At 47.0% G+C, this 13925-nt stretch overlaps 1 protein-coding gene across 2 annotated transcripts in view; it reads right to left on the bottom strand.

Moving 5' to 3' along the window:
- The window catches only part of NT5DC3 (5'-nucleotidase domain containing 3), a 107355-nt gene extending 95226 nt beyond the window's left edge, over positions 1 to 12129 (bottom strand). The window contains exons 1-3 of one of the 2 annotated variants that reach the window (XM_073651532.1): positions 11848 to 12129; positions 8486 to 8670; positions 8098 to 8145 (exon numbers count right to left, since the gene is read on the bottom strand). In XM_073651532.1, coding sequence (XP_073507633.1) covers positions 8098 to 8145; positions 8486 to 8670; positions 11848 to 12040 — 426 coding nt within the window. In that variant the 5' untranslated portion in view covers positions 12041 to 12129. The remainder of the gene's footprint in view (positions 1 to 8097; positions 8146 to 8485; positions 8671 to 11847) is intronic. The other variant, XM_073651533.1, reaches the window with a different exon arrangement.
- Between the last annotated feature and the right edge of the window lie 1796 nt (positions 12130 to 13925).

The following is a 13925-nucleotide window of genomic DNA, read 5'->3' on the forward strand; positions in this document are numbered from 1 at the left end:
AGCCCTGAAGCTTATATAGTGACCTTTCTGGTTTGTTTTGACTTTCCTCAGAAATCACTGAAACATAAGCTTTATTCTTTCACCTCATTCTTAAAATATATCTGAGTTACCAAATCCGCAATAAATCCATCCATGAAAGAACGCAGCACATCATTTTAAATAGCCTAGGAGTGACTATGTTTTGACAAAAATAATTCCAGCCTTAGTGCAATATGCTAGTTCTAACAAAATGATCTTCCAAGTGAGCTGAAGGTCCATGGGGAATAAAAAAATAAATAAATAAATTTAAACTCCTTTTCTGCAGCAGGCACTCGTTTTTGTCTGGTTAGCAGAAGACATAGCATTAGTTGGAGATGTCTGGCACTTTGGAAATGCTAATGTGACTGACCTGTAAAGTAGCAAGATTATCTAAACCCTTTGGCCCCGATTCATCAAGACCAACAACTTTCTCACTAGTCTTGAGGGGACATATGAAGTAACCACAGATACTTTTTTTCTTCCCTTACCCCCTTAAGCAGGTGTCCCAGCAGTCAAGCCCCAAAGTTGAATTAATTTATCTAGTTGCAAACCTAGGACAAACCCGCTATGTACCATGTAAAGAGATTATTATTGATGTAAATAGATACACACCTTGTCTGCAGCAGATCTACCAGTTCTGGGTGCTGAGCTCTTTATAAACCCACCAACACAGTTGATTTTCTGCCCACGTGCCTTATACACAGAAAGCTGCCAATCAGTGGTGGGCCGGGTTTATAGCAAGCTCATGAATATGCTTGATTACCTGGCAGCAGGACTCGGTCACTACACTATGCTGCTATCAGATTAGATGACAAAAACCGAGTAACAGATTCCATTTATTTTACTTTTTAAAGCCAAGCATCTGGAAAACTAGGATTACTTCCTTCTTCAAACCTTAAAAAACCCACACAATCTCAGCATGCATTTATGATTGATGACCAGGACCTGCGGTTTAGAAGACATCCTGTGAAAGGAAATATACTCTAACTTTACAAGTAAACAGAGAAAAACTGTATAGGATTGGAATGGTGTGAAAGCACTGCCTACTTCAGACATCCCCATGTTGCACACCAGGACCCCATTCTCCATAAGGTGGTCAAAATATTTGACCTAAACAAAGCTCTTAGCCATGTAGAAATGTCAGGCTCATTAAAAACTCAGCAGATGTGCATTTACATCATTATACATAAGTTGCATTTGCAAGTTCTAAAACAACCCCCATTTTTTAGGAAGGGCTTACATTAGCTTTTGATAGGTGGCACTAAAGTCCCCATCATACACCTGAAGAGGCAATCCGTATTATAGGTTTAAAAAGTACATGTAATGGCAGGCAGATCCCACACCTGTCAGGGATGCAGACAGCCACAGCTATATTTTACAGATGTGACTGGCCCTATTATGCAAGAGGAGCCTGAGAATCATTAGAGCTAAATTTTTTTTTTTTACATGATTAGAAGGGGAAAAAAAAACAAAACAAACAAACAAAAAAAAACACCCTTTAAAGTTAAAAGACAAGTGGGAGGTAGATCTTTGATCCATTGATGGGCAACAGTGGGAGTCAATACTGGAAAATATCAGCTATTGAAGCTTGCAGATTTTCACAAATTTATTTGCTACAGAGTATATAGGACCCATCAATTTCTGCACAGAATTGGGTTTAGGGAGGATGCTAGTTGTCCTAGATAAGAAGTGGTAACGGCGGCTATTATGCACAGGTTTTGGAATTGTGTCCCATAGGGGCAATTCTGAAATAATCTTACACTATTTGCAAGAAGTCTTTGAATTAATTATTCTGGAACCTTTGGTGTTTGTCTTGGGCCACATAGACGAGATAACAGGATGAAAATAAGAGAATTTCCCTGAAACATTGTATCAGACCAGAAAGCTTATAGCTTCCAAGTGAACTGATCCAACTGTCCTGGGGCTGAAAGAATTGATGTGCTTATTTTCTTTAGCTACTAGAGAGGAAACAGGGGTGTATAGAAAAACTCTGAATAAATTTGAGGCGATATGGGGCACACAAGGGCATAACATGAACATATTTCCTCTTAAGTGGGTATAGTGAGGTACCTAATGTTTAATTTTGTTCCAATAAATCCAGTGATACCTGAGTATTGTAATTTTTGCTAGTCATTAGTGTTGAGCAAGCACTAAAATGCTCGGGTGCTCGAAGCTCAGGCCGAGCTCGCCGTGATACTCGGGTGCTCGACCCGAGCAACGAGCCCAATGTTAGTCTATGGGAGACCTGAGCATTTTTGCGGCGGCTCCCCCGGCAGTCTGTAGAAAGCCTAAAAAGTGCCCAAAACGATAGTGACAGTGCTCAAAAGACATGGGGACAGCATGGGGATCGCCCCAGGAAACATCTGACCCCCAGGTCACTGCTGTCAACGTGGTCAGAGGTATTAAGCCACTTTTACGGGCTCACAATAAAACGTTCAAAAACGAAACTGAAACAGTTTTCCTGTGAAATATGTTAAGGAAGTTCCTTTCCAGGGTAAAGACTTGTGTATAAAGTAAAATAAATAACCAAAAATAAAAACACTCCTCCACACCTTGGGCTATGTTCACAAGTAGCATTTTTTTTATGCGTTTTTTGCACTTTTGTATTGCTTTCAACTGTGACAAGTGCATTCACTGGGAAATGTCATTTTAACATTTTACAATCTTATCTGGCCATGTGCTGTGTGACACATGCATACAGTGCTGAAAAGACATGGGAACAGCATGGGGAAGACCCCTGGAAGCATCTGACACCCAGGTCACTGCCTAAAAGTGTGCCCATCAGAAGTGATCCTTGCCGCATCAGAAGATGCAGACTTGCAACTATCCCCGTGCAAGTCCTTGTCCCAGGGCAGTGTTCAATTGTACCTCCCCCATTCCTTGCAATGCAAGCACAAGTATGCAGCCTGCCACCCACCCACCCCCAGGCTGCAATACCATACTGCTGGCTAGCTTGCACTTGAAATGGGGCCTTTTACTTTGAAGGAGGCCGAAGCTGGCCACTACCTCATGGCTGCTTTGGCAGCGACGCACCCATACTCAGTCCCCAGTCGCCCGGGTGTCCACGCTCAGTCCCCAGCCACCAGGGGGCGGCCGGGTGTCCATACTCTGTCCCCAGCTGCCCCGCGGCCGGGTGTCCATAAACAGTCCCCAGCCGCCCCTATTTCTCCTGTCACCTTCCCACACACTTTTCTTAGCCTGGCCTGCTTTAGGGCAGCATTGGATGAGCCCACCAGAGAACCAGACTCCTCCGGTGGCCCCTGGCTTCTCCATCAGGGGAGTTGAGAGTGCCAAGGTGAGAAGCATGATGATGATGAAAGTTAGCATCTGCTTTGTTTTCTTGGAATGCAAGAACATTTATGTAGTAGCGGCTAGGCCTGAGGTGGCCAGCGTTTTGGCGCATATCCTACCTCCCCCGAGGAGTGCTGGATGTTTTCCTGCTACTATCCCAGTTCTATGACTCCCGTTAAAACAAAGCTTCAGGTGATGAATGATGGATGAGGTGGTGGCAAAGGAGAAACAGCAGGAGGAACAGGGACCATTCAACCACACATGTCTAGTAGGATATGTTTCTGTACCAAAAGGAGAGGTTCGGCAACACAGTTATAGGGCATGCAGTGAGTGCAAAGCCTACCAAAAGTTTCGAGGCACTCCAATGCCCCTTGGAAGTGACATGGAGGTCAGAGGGCCTTAACTAAACCGTTTTTTCCATTTATAGCAACTGGGTCTCCTGTGCACTGTTGGCCTAAACAGTGAATGGATGGCTTTCCAAAAATTATGAGGAACTGCAATGCCACTTGAAACAGATGTGGATTACAGCATACTAAAAACCTTCTACCCATTATTGGGGAGTGGGTCTCCCTTAGTGTTCGCCTATGCATTGAAAAGCAAAAGCTGACTAAAATTAGGAGGAAATGAAATGCCCATTGGAAGAATGGTGGAGTTCGCAGTGGAATAAAAAGACAATATCAATGCCCCTTGAAAAAGTGGTGGAGGTCGCAGTAGCTTAACAAGACGGTTTTAATGCCCCTTGGAAGAGTGGTGAAGGTCGCATTAGCTTAACAAGACGGTTTTAATGCCCCTGGGAAAAGTGGTGGAGGTCGCAGTAGCTTAACAGGACGGTTTTCATGCCCCTTACAAGAGCCATGCAGTACAGCATATTAAAAACATTATTCCCATTATTGGGGAGTTTGTCTCCCATAGTCTTTGCCTATGCCTTCCAAGCAAAAGCTGCCAAAAATTAGGACGGAGGAACTTGCAATGCTGGCAACACGGACCACAGTCACCCTGGTGGTATAGTGGTGGTGGAGGCTGAGGATAAGAGCAAAATACAGCCGAAATGAGGAAGTGTGTACCCATGTGTAGGTGTGAAGCGGTGCATGGGAATACACCTCCCGAAATAACACAGTGGATTTGACTTTATGTTACTCTGCTGTCGTTTGGTGGTGATGAGAAGTCTGGCCCAATCCAGCCCTTGTTCATTTTGACAAGGGTCAGCTTGTCAGAATTGTCAGTTGACAGGCGAGTGCGCTTATCAGTTATAATTCCCCCAGCGGCACTAAAAACACGCTCCGATAACACGCTAGGACCTCCTGGCCTGCCCTGCCGATAACATGCTAGCGGCAGGGCAGGCCAGGACCTCCAAGGCGTACAGAGCGAGTTCATTCCAAGTGTCCAGCTTGGCTACCCAATAATTAAAAAGGCACAGAGGAATCACGGAGGACGCTGGTATGGTCGGCAAGGTACTCCCTCACCATCTTTTGAAACTTTCCACTCCTTGTGAGAGTACCCCGCGCCTCAAGGCCTGTAAGCTGGGCGGGTCTCAGAAAACTGTCCCAGAATGTTGACAGTGTTCCCCTGCCTCTGCTGGATTGGAGTTGCGTCTCTCTCGCCTGTACGCCTTGGTCGGTCAACAAACTGACCTCTGCCGCTAGAGTGTTCAGATGGGAATTTTTTTTTAACAGTTCTGCAGCAAGGGCCTTCTGGTACTGCCCCATTTTTGTAGACCTCTCCACCTCAGGAATAAGAGAATGAAAGTTCTCCTTGTAGCGGGGGTCTAAAAGTGTCACCAACCAGTAATGATTGTCACCCAACATTTTGACAACATGAGGGTCACGGTTAAGGCAAGATAACGGCTGACCATGCTCTCCTCCTCCTCCTCCCCCCCCCTGTCCTCAGGCCACCCACGCTGAACTGTCTGTATGACAGTTGTACAGGTACTACCGTCTACAGCGCATGATACCAGCTCCTGTTCTTCCTCCTCCTCCTCGTCCCCCAATGCACGTTGGGATGAGATGAGGCTGGGCTGTGTGTAATTGCCCATTACGGGTTCTTGATCCATCTTATCATACTCTGGCTGCAATGCCTCCTCTTTCTCTGCAGAGAGCGTTGCAAAAGACAGACAAGTAGGATGCTGACGCTAATGATGGCGTCATCGCCACTCACCATCTGGGTGGACTCCTCAAAGTTTGTCAAGATGGTACATATGTCAGACATCCAGGTCCACTCCTGAGGTCTTATGTGTGGAGTCTGACCTGAATATTGACCGCCTTGTTGCAGCTGGTACTCCACAACTGCTCTCTCCTGCTCACAAATCCTTTGCAACATGTGGAGGGTAGAGTTCCAATGTGTGGGGACATGACACACCAGTCGGTGTGCAGGAAGATGCAAATGTTGCTGCTACACAGCAAGGGCGGCGGAAGCTGTAGCCGAATTCCGAAAATGAGCTGACAGGCGGCGTACTTTGACAAGCAGATCTGGCAACTCGGGGTACGATTTAAGAAACCGTTGAACCACGAGGTTAAGCACATGAGCCAGGCATGGTACGTGTGTGATCTCGCCTCAGAGCCGCCACCAGGTTACGGCCATTGTCACACACGACCATATCTGGATGTAGGTTCAGCGGTCTCAGCCACAGATCTGCCTGCTCTTTCACAGCTGTCCACAACTCACAAGCAGTGTGAGGTTTCTCACCTAGGCTTATGAGTTTCAGCACAGCCTGTTGCCGCTTGGCGGAGGCAGTACTGCAGTGCTTCCAGCTTGTAACTGATGCGGTGATATCTGAGATGGAGGCTGAACATGAGGAGGAGGAGGAGGATGATGCGCTGGAGCTGTACACTGTGGGGGCAACTCTGACATAGGGCCCGCAATCCTCGGTGTGGGGAGGATGTGTTCCGTCCCAAGATCCGACTGGGTCCCGGCTTCCACTAGGTTTACCCAGTGTGCCGTCAGGGAGATGTACCGTCCCTGGCCACAAGCACTTTCCACCTGACAACGGACACGTGGACTCTCCCAGTAACTGCGTTGTTGAGGGCACGCCAGATGTTTTGGGACATGTGCTTGTGTAGTGCGGGGATGGCACACCGGGCAAAATAGTGTCGGCTGGGGACCGAGTACCGAGGGACGGCCACCGGCATAAGGTTGCGGAAGGATTCCGTCTCCACCAGCCTAAAAGACAGCATTTCCAACGCACGCAGACGTGAAATGTGCGAATTTAGGACTGTGGCCTGTGGGGCGTTGGCTGCGAATTTGCGCTTTCGTTCAAAGCTCTGGGATATGGACGTTGATGCGGTTTCTTGAGAAACTGACATAACAAGTGAAGACAGAGGAGGGGGCATCTTTGCATGCAGTATGGACAGGGGATTGCCTTGCACGCACAACACCTGGTTCTATTACACAGCGTTAGAAGCAGTGGTGACACCCGCTGACACTGGTCGTGGACCCTGGGGTTTGCCCCACAAAGTAGGGTGCTTTGCTGCCATGTGCCTGATCATGCTGGTGGTGGTCAGGCTGGTAGTTTTGTCACCCCTGCTGATGCTGGCATGGCAGGTGGTACAAATGGCCTTTTTGGGGTTATCAGCAGAGTCTACACTACCTATTTCGCACTATACATCTCTCCCTAACTCAGCAGCACTCTCCCTATACCGTCTGATCCGGAGTGACTGTGTCCAACATGGCGGCACCCGGTTTTAAATACTCGGGGTGTCGCTGTGCGGCCGGCCAATCACTGTAATGCCCACAACCAACATGGCTGCGGCATTACAGTGACTGGCTGGCAATCCCTGCATGTTCATTGGCTCTGTAAAGAGCTCCAAACGTGCAGGGCGGAGACCCGCGCTGCCGCCCGAGTAACCTGGAAATGCTCGGTGCTCGCCGAACATCCCGAGTAGCGTGATGCTCGGGCGAGTAACGAGCAGTGTCGAGCATGCTCGCTCAACACTACTAGTCATTAATCTATTATATGTATCTTATGTGACATACACATGTACTATTTGATGTATGACCAGAAGGGAGCATAGGAGCATAGGAGGGTGTTGACAGTTCCCAAGCAGAGACATATTGTCCATACAGGCTTACAGCCCAAGAGTGGCATATCCAGTGGTAGTGTAGCGTAGTTTCCCATCATACGAAGGTGACCTTGTCGTGGTTGATGGGCACACATAAATTGGCCAAATTATGCGCAAAAAAACCTTCATTTTTTCAAAGTGACATTAGTCCAGATACAATATTTCTTATATTTTCATGTATGGAGTGCCGAAGTTCTTTTTGCAATTGAGATTACTTTTTTCTTCAGAGCACCCGAATAGACCAGTGAGCGACCCCTCTCTTTTTTCTATTAATCATTTTTGGGATCCCGCTCCTGGAGCATTGCAGCAGGTACGTGTTCACACTATTAGAAGTTTGACAGCCTTTTTTCTGACCATGTGTCCCTCCCATTCAGTCACAGGTGGTTTTAACTAGCTCTACCAGCCCATACATTGTAGGTTAAAAGCCCAAGCAGAGACATATTGTCCATACAGGCTTACAGCCCAAGAGTGGCATATCCAGTGGTAGTGTAGCGTAGTTTCCCATCATACGAAGGTGACCTTGTCATGGTTGATGGGCACACATAAATTGGCCAAATTATGCGCAAAAAACCTTCATTTTTCAAAGTGACATTAGTCCAGATACAATATTTCTTATATTTTCATGTATGGAGTGCCGAAGTTCTTTTTGCAATTGAGATTACTTTTTTCTTCAGAGCACCCGAATAGACCAGTGAGCGACCCCTCTCTTTTTTCCAGTTCACAAGGCACTGACCTGTTTGGTAGAAATTGCATAACATATGGAGGATGAAAAATGCTGCTGCTGTAAAAGATACAAATGGGAAGTGTCTGTCAACTTTGAGCGATCTGACTATTTACATTAAAAAAAAGTGCTAATTTTTTTAGCCAAGTTTCGGATATCAAGCTAAATTTACCACTTACAAAGTACAATGTGTCACAATAAAACAATCTCAGAATCATTGCGATATGTAGAAGCATTCCAGAGGTATTACCTCATAAAATGACATGTCAGAAGTGAAAAATATGGCTTGGTCACAAAGGGTAAAATTGGCTCGGTCACTAAGTTTAAAGCACATCTAAGTTCAGCCTAAATAACAGTACTTTTTTTTTTTTAAGGGAGCAAATTCTATGGAAAGACTTACCCTATGCTCGTTAATCAGAAGGTCACGTGCGGTGTTGAAAATCAAAGTGTGAAGGTCTTTTGAATAGAAGGCTAAAGTATAGTCATAATCAAAGCCATAAATTTCAATGTTTTCTAGGCTCATTTCATTGTTGGAAAATATAGCACTTGGATTCAGCATGTTTGCTGAAATCGATGGGATGATCTCTGCAAAAGGAAGGAAAAAAAAGTGATCAATGTAGAAATATCTGACTAACAAACTCATGTCATAATTCAAGTCCCCAGGAACTGAGCCACTGTATACACAACCCTGATCTTAAAAGATGTATAAATAATATATATTTCATTAATACATAAATGATATCCTTTCTTCCCCTCATTTTTTACAAAACAACACACACACACACACATACACACACACACACTGTAATAACCATCAGCACACTAGTAGTAAAGTCCATTGAAATATGATCTGTTTATCTTATCAAAATCTAAAGAACAGACATGATAGAGGAGACTGACAATATGATAAGTTGACCGAGCTGTGGTGAAGCTGTCTAGCCAATGATCTAAGAGCGCTAGGGTTGTCTTGTGTAATAACTTCATCATTCATACTGGAGACGATTACATCTTTCTGCCATTGATTAAACTGCTGTTTATGACGACTACACCAGTCCTGGTAATATTCAATATATATTCCATGGACACAACCTACAATTGTACCAACTGGAAAGTATACCATCTCTGCAAGCCTCCAAATTCATACAGAGATTTTTTTCATGTCAAATCCCATAGGATGAAATAGTCTGGATTAACGCCACATTTGACCACACCAGAAGCCTCAAAATACAGACTGACTAAACCAATCACTATGGCGAAAGAGAAATTGTCAATTTGGTCTCCGTTCTGGGGGTGTGTCTTTTTAAATGGACACAAAAGTATGGTCGACCCCATTTGGGTTTCAGATGGAAGTCCCGATGGAGTCAAACCTATTGGCGCAACATTATCCCCTAGAAACACTGCACACAAGAATAATACTTTAGTCTTTTTTTGTTCACAGCAAGTTGGGTCTCTTTAAAATAAGATCCAATTAGTGTCCCACTTTATGCTCATGAGATGGGATGTGTTGCATTCTAACATTGCAGATATATATTGATAAACATCCAGCTATACCTCAAGATAAGCACCATGGAAAACAATGGTGCTATGATAATAACATAGGTTTTTTTACATAGTGTGATCAGAGCCTTATGAAGTACTGTACTAAGATACAACAGTTTAGCAGTGAAGCACTGCAAAAAACATAGAAAAATACACTGCTAAAAAAAATAAAGGGAACACTCAAATAACACATCCTAGATCTGAATGAAATATTCTCATTGAATACTTTGTTCTGTGCAAAGTTGAATGTGCTGACAACAAAATCACACAAAAATCATCAATGGAAATCAAATTTATTAACCAATGAAGGCCTGGATATGGAGTCACCCCCAAAATTAAAGTGGAAAAACACACTACAGGCTGATCCAACTTTGATGTAATGTCCTTAAAACAAGTCAAAATGAGGCTCAGTATTGTGTGTGGCCTCCACGTGCCTGTATGACCTCCCTGCAACGCCTGGTCATGCTCCTGATGAGGTTGCGGATGGTCTCCTGTGGGATCTCCTCCCAGACCTGGACTAAAGCATCCGCCAACTCCTGGACAGTCTGTGGTGCAACGTGACGTTGGTGGATGGAGCGAGACATGATGTTCCAGATGTGCTCAATCAGATTCAGGTCTGGGGAACAGGCGGGCCAGTCCATAGCTTCAATGCCTTCATCTTGCAGGAACTGCTGACACTACTTTAGACTGGGGGAAATTCCTCTGCTCACAATGGTGGCTCTTCATCTGGAGAAACCAGAGCTTTTAACTCCAACAGGGCAAATCCACCTGTGGCCTGAAATACCATCAGGTCTTCTGGCTGCCACCATTGTAGGTGGTACTTAAAAAGGGAAATATGGGGATGTCCTGGTTCTATTTTAATCAATGAAAAGTGACATGGTGAAAACGGTATCTGATCAGCCGATAGGATGTTACAGAGCAGGAGGATATGATCAGATTATACATCTTTAAAGGGAAGTTTCATTATAACGTGTATTTTATTCATTGAAATCTCTGGTGTTTGTGTATAAGAGTCCAGTGGGTGGAGTTATTCAGTGATTGACAGTCTTCCCTTTGTCTGTACATGCAGCTATAGCTGTCATTCGCTAGTAGGAACGCCCAACCGAGTCATATACATAAACACCAAGATTCCAGTGAATAAATACAAGATAGATTATATCTTTTCTCACAAGCCTATACATCATTCTGCTCAGCTCCTTCTCTATACTATGCTGGCCACAGATCGGACATGGCAGGTTCACTTAAGGATCACTGTAGACAAAACGGTCACTGGGTTACAACTAGTGCAGATCACGACTGGCGTCTGTATTCCGAAAACAGGACATAATGCAGTGCATTCATTTTACCCAGATTGCTCATTTAGGCCACGTTCACATGCTCAGTATTTGGTGAGGTTTTTACCTCAGTATTTGTAAGAAAACACCAGGAGTGGGTGATAAATACAGAAGTGGTGACGTGTTTCTATTATACTTTTCCTCCGATTGTTCCTCTCCTGGTTTTGGCTTATAAATATTGAGGTAAAAAACCGAATGTGGCCTCAGTTTTATTTATTGCTTTACATCACAGCCTACTGATAATTGGGGGTTCTGCCCCAGGAATCCACAATCCCTAAAGGGACAGGAATGGCTTTCGGCCAACACTGCCCCAGTGAAGTGTAATGCCCGAGCAGTCAGACCCGTGTAACACAGGGCAAATATCTGCCGTGCCATCTGCAGGTCTTTATAGTGATCGCTGGGGGTCCGAGTGGTACAGAGGTGGCCGGTTACACTGCACAGAAGTGGCCAGTTACACTGCACAGAGGTGGCCGGTTACACTGCACAGAGGTGGCCGGTTACACTGCACAGAGGTGGCCGGTTACACTGCACAGAGGTGGCCGGTTACACTGCACAGAGGTGGCCGGTTACACTGCACAGAGGTGGCCGGTTACACCGCATGCACCATCAGTTTCAGGGCTGTGGCGAGGAAACTTTCCATAAGTCATCCTTGGTGCCAGTAACAGCAGGTGCTCAGACACATGGAGCAAGATGGCATAACTGCACTGGTCCAGCTCTGTACTGCTGGGTGCTGGTGCTCTGCACAGTGCCATGTGTGAGGAGAACTCTGGGGCTGCAGGTGGACGGTGCCCCCAGGATCAGAAGTGTATACAGGGCACGACCCCTCACCTGCCCTGTCACTCTGCACTGCCATGAGCACACACATACCACCACAGGCACTCACTCTCACCGTTGATGCCCCTCCTCGCCTCGCTGTAGTGCGCACTCAGATACCTCTTCATGTCGCCGTCCTCCGGGCCGCTGGAAGACAGGTGCCGCAGCCAGCCATTCCGGCCCCTGAGCAGAGCTCCGGGGCTCCCTGCCACCCTCCGACCCAGGGTCAACCGGCAGCAGCCTCCCAGAAATGCCCGAGCAGAAGACATGTCTGGACTGTGTGAGGCGAGCGGCGCCTCTATATAGGAGGCCGGTCACTTCCTAGTGACGACAGTGAGGAGAAGGCGGCCCCGGGGAAGCCGGCTGGGAGGGCGCCCGGCACCTCAGAGAGGGCCGTCAGTGTGTGTTATAGCACAGCCCTGGCATTATGTGAGGGCCGTCAGTGTGTGTTATGGCACAGCCCTGGCATTATGTGAGGGCAGTCAGTGTGTTATAGCACAGCCCTGGCATTATGTGAGGGCCGTCAGTGTGTGTTATGGCACAGCCCTGGCATTATGTGAGGGCCGTCAGTGTGTTATAGCACAGCCCTGGCATTATGTGAGGGCCATCAGTGTGTTATGGCACAGCCCTGGCATTATGTGAGGGCAGTCAGTGTGTTATGGCACAGCCCTGGCATTATGTGACAGCAGTCAGTGTGTTATGGCACAGCCCTGGCATTATGTGAGGGCCGTCAGTGTGTGTTATAGCACAGCCCTGGCATTATGTGAGGGCCGTCAGTGTGTTATGGCACAGCCCTGGCATTATGTGAGGGCAGTCAGTGTGTTATGGCACAGCCCTGGCATTATGTGACAGCAGTCAGTGTGTTATGGCACAGACCTGGCATTATGTGAGGGCAGTCAGTGTATTATGGCACAGCCCTGGCATTGTGTGAGGGCAGTCAGTGTGTTATGGCACAGCTCCGGCATTGTGTGAGGGCAGTCAGTTTGTTATGGCACAGCCCTGGCATTATGTGAGGGCAGTCAGTGTGTTATGGCACAGCCCTGACATTGTTTGAGGGCTGTCAGTGTGTTATGGCACAGCCCTGGCATTATGTGAGGGCAGTCAGTGTGTTATGGCACAGCCCTGGCATTATGTGAGGGCCGTCAGTGTGTGTTATAGCACAGCCCTGGCATTATGTGAGGGCAGTCAGTGTGTTATGGCACAGCCCTGGCATTGTGTGAGGGCAGTCAGTGTGTTATGGCACAGCCCTGGCATTGTGTGAGGGCAGTCAGTGTGTTATAGCACAGCCCTGGCATTATGTGAGAGCAGTCAGTGTGTTATAGCACAGCCCTGGCACTGTGTGAGGGCAGTCAGTGTGTTATGGCACAGCCCTGGCATTGTGTGAGGGCAGTCAGTGTGTTATGGCACAGCCCTGGCATTGTGTGAGGGCAGTCAGTGTGTTATAGCACAGCCCTGGCATTATGTGAGGGCAGTCAGTGTGTGTTATGGCACAGCCCTGGCATTATGTGAGGGCAGTCAGTGTGTTATGGCACAGCCCTGGCATTATGTGAGGGCAGTCAGTGTGTTATAGCACAGCCCTGGCACTGTGTGAGGGCAGTCAGTGTGTTATGGCACAGCCCTGGCATTGTGTGAGGGCAGTCAGTGTGTTATGGCACAGCCCTGGCATTGTGTGAGGGCAGTCAGTGTGTTATGGCACAGCCCTGGCATTATGTGAGGGCCGTCAGTGTGTGTTATAGCACAGCCCTGGCATTATGTGAGGGCCGTCAGTGTGTGTTATGGCACAGCCCTGGCATTATGTGAGGGCAGTCAGTGTGTTATAGCACAGCCCTGGCATTATGTGAGGGCCGTCAGTGTGTGTTATGGCACAGCCCTGGCATTATGTGAGGGCCGTCAGTGTGTGTTATAGCACAGCCCTGGCATTATGTGAGGGCCGTCAGTGTGTTATAGCACAGCCCTGGCATTATGTGAGGGCCATCAGTGTGTTATGGCACAGCCCTGGCATTATGTGAGGGCAGTCAGTGTGTTATGGCACAGCCCTGGCATTATGTGACAGCAGTCAGTGTGTTATGGCACAGCCCTGGCATTATGTGAGGGCCGTCAGTGTGTGTTATAGCACAGCCCTGGCATTATGTGAGGGCCGTCAGTGTGTTATAG

The sequence above is a fragment of the Phyllobates terribilis genome, unplaced genomic scaffold (assembly GCF_046119375.1).
Source record: "Phyllobates terribilis strain yellow unplaced genomic scaffold, ASM4611937v1 Scaffold_11__3_contigs__length_659146591, whole genome shotgun sequence".
Lineage (NCBI taxonomy): Eukaryota > Metazoa > Chordata > Amphibia > Anura > Dendrobatidae > Phyllobates > Phyllobates terribilis.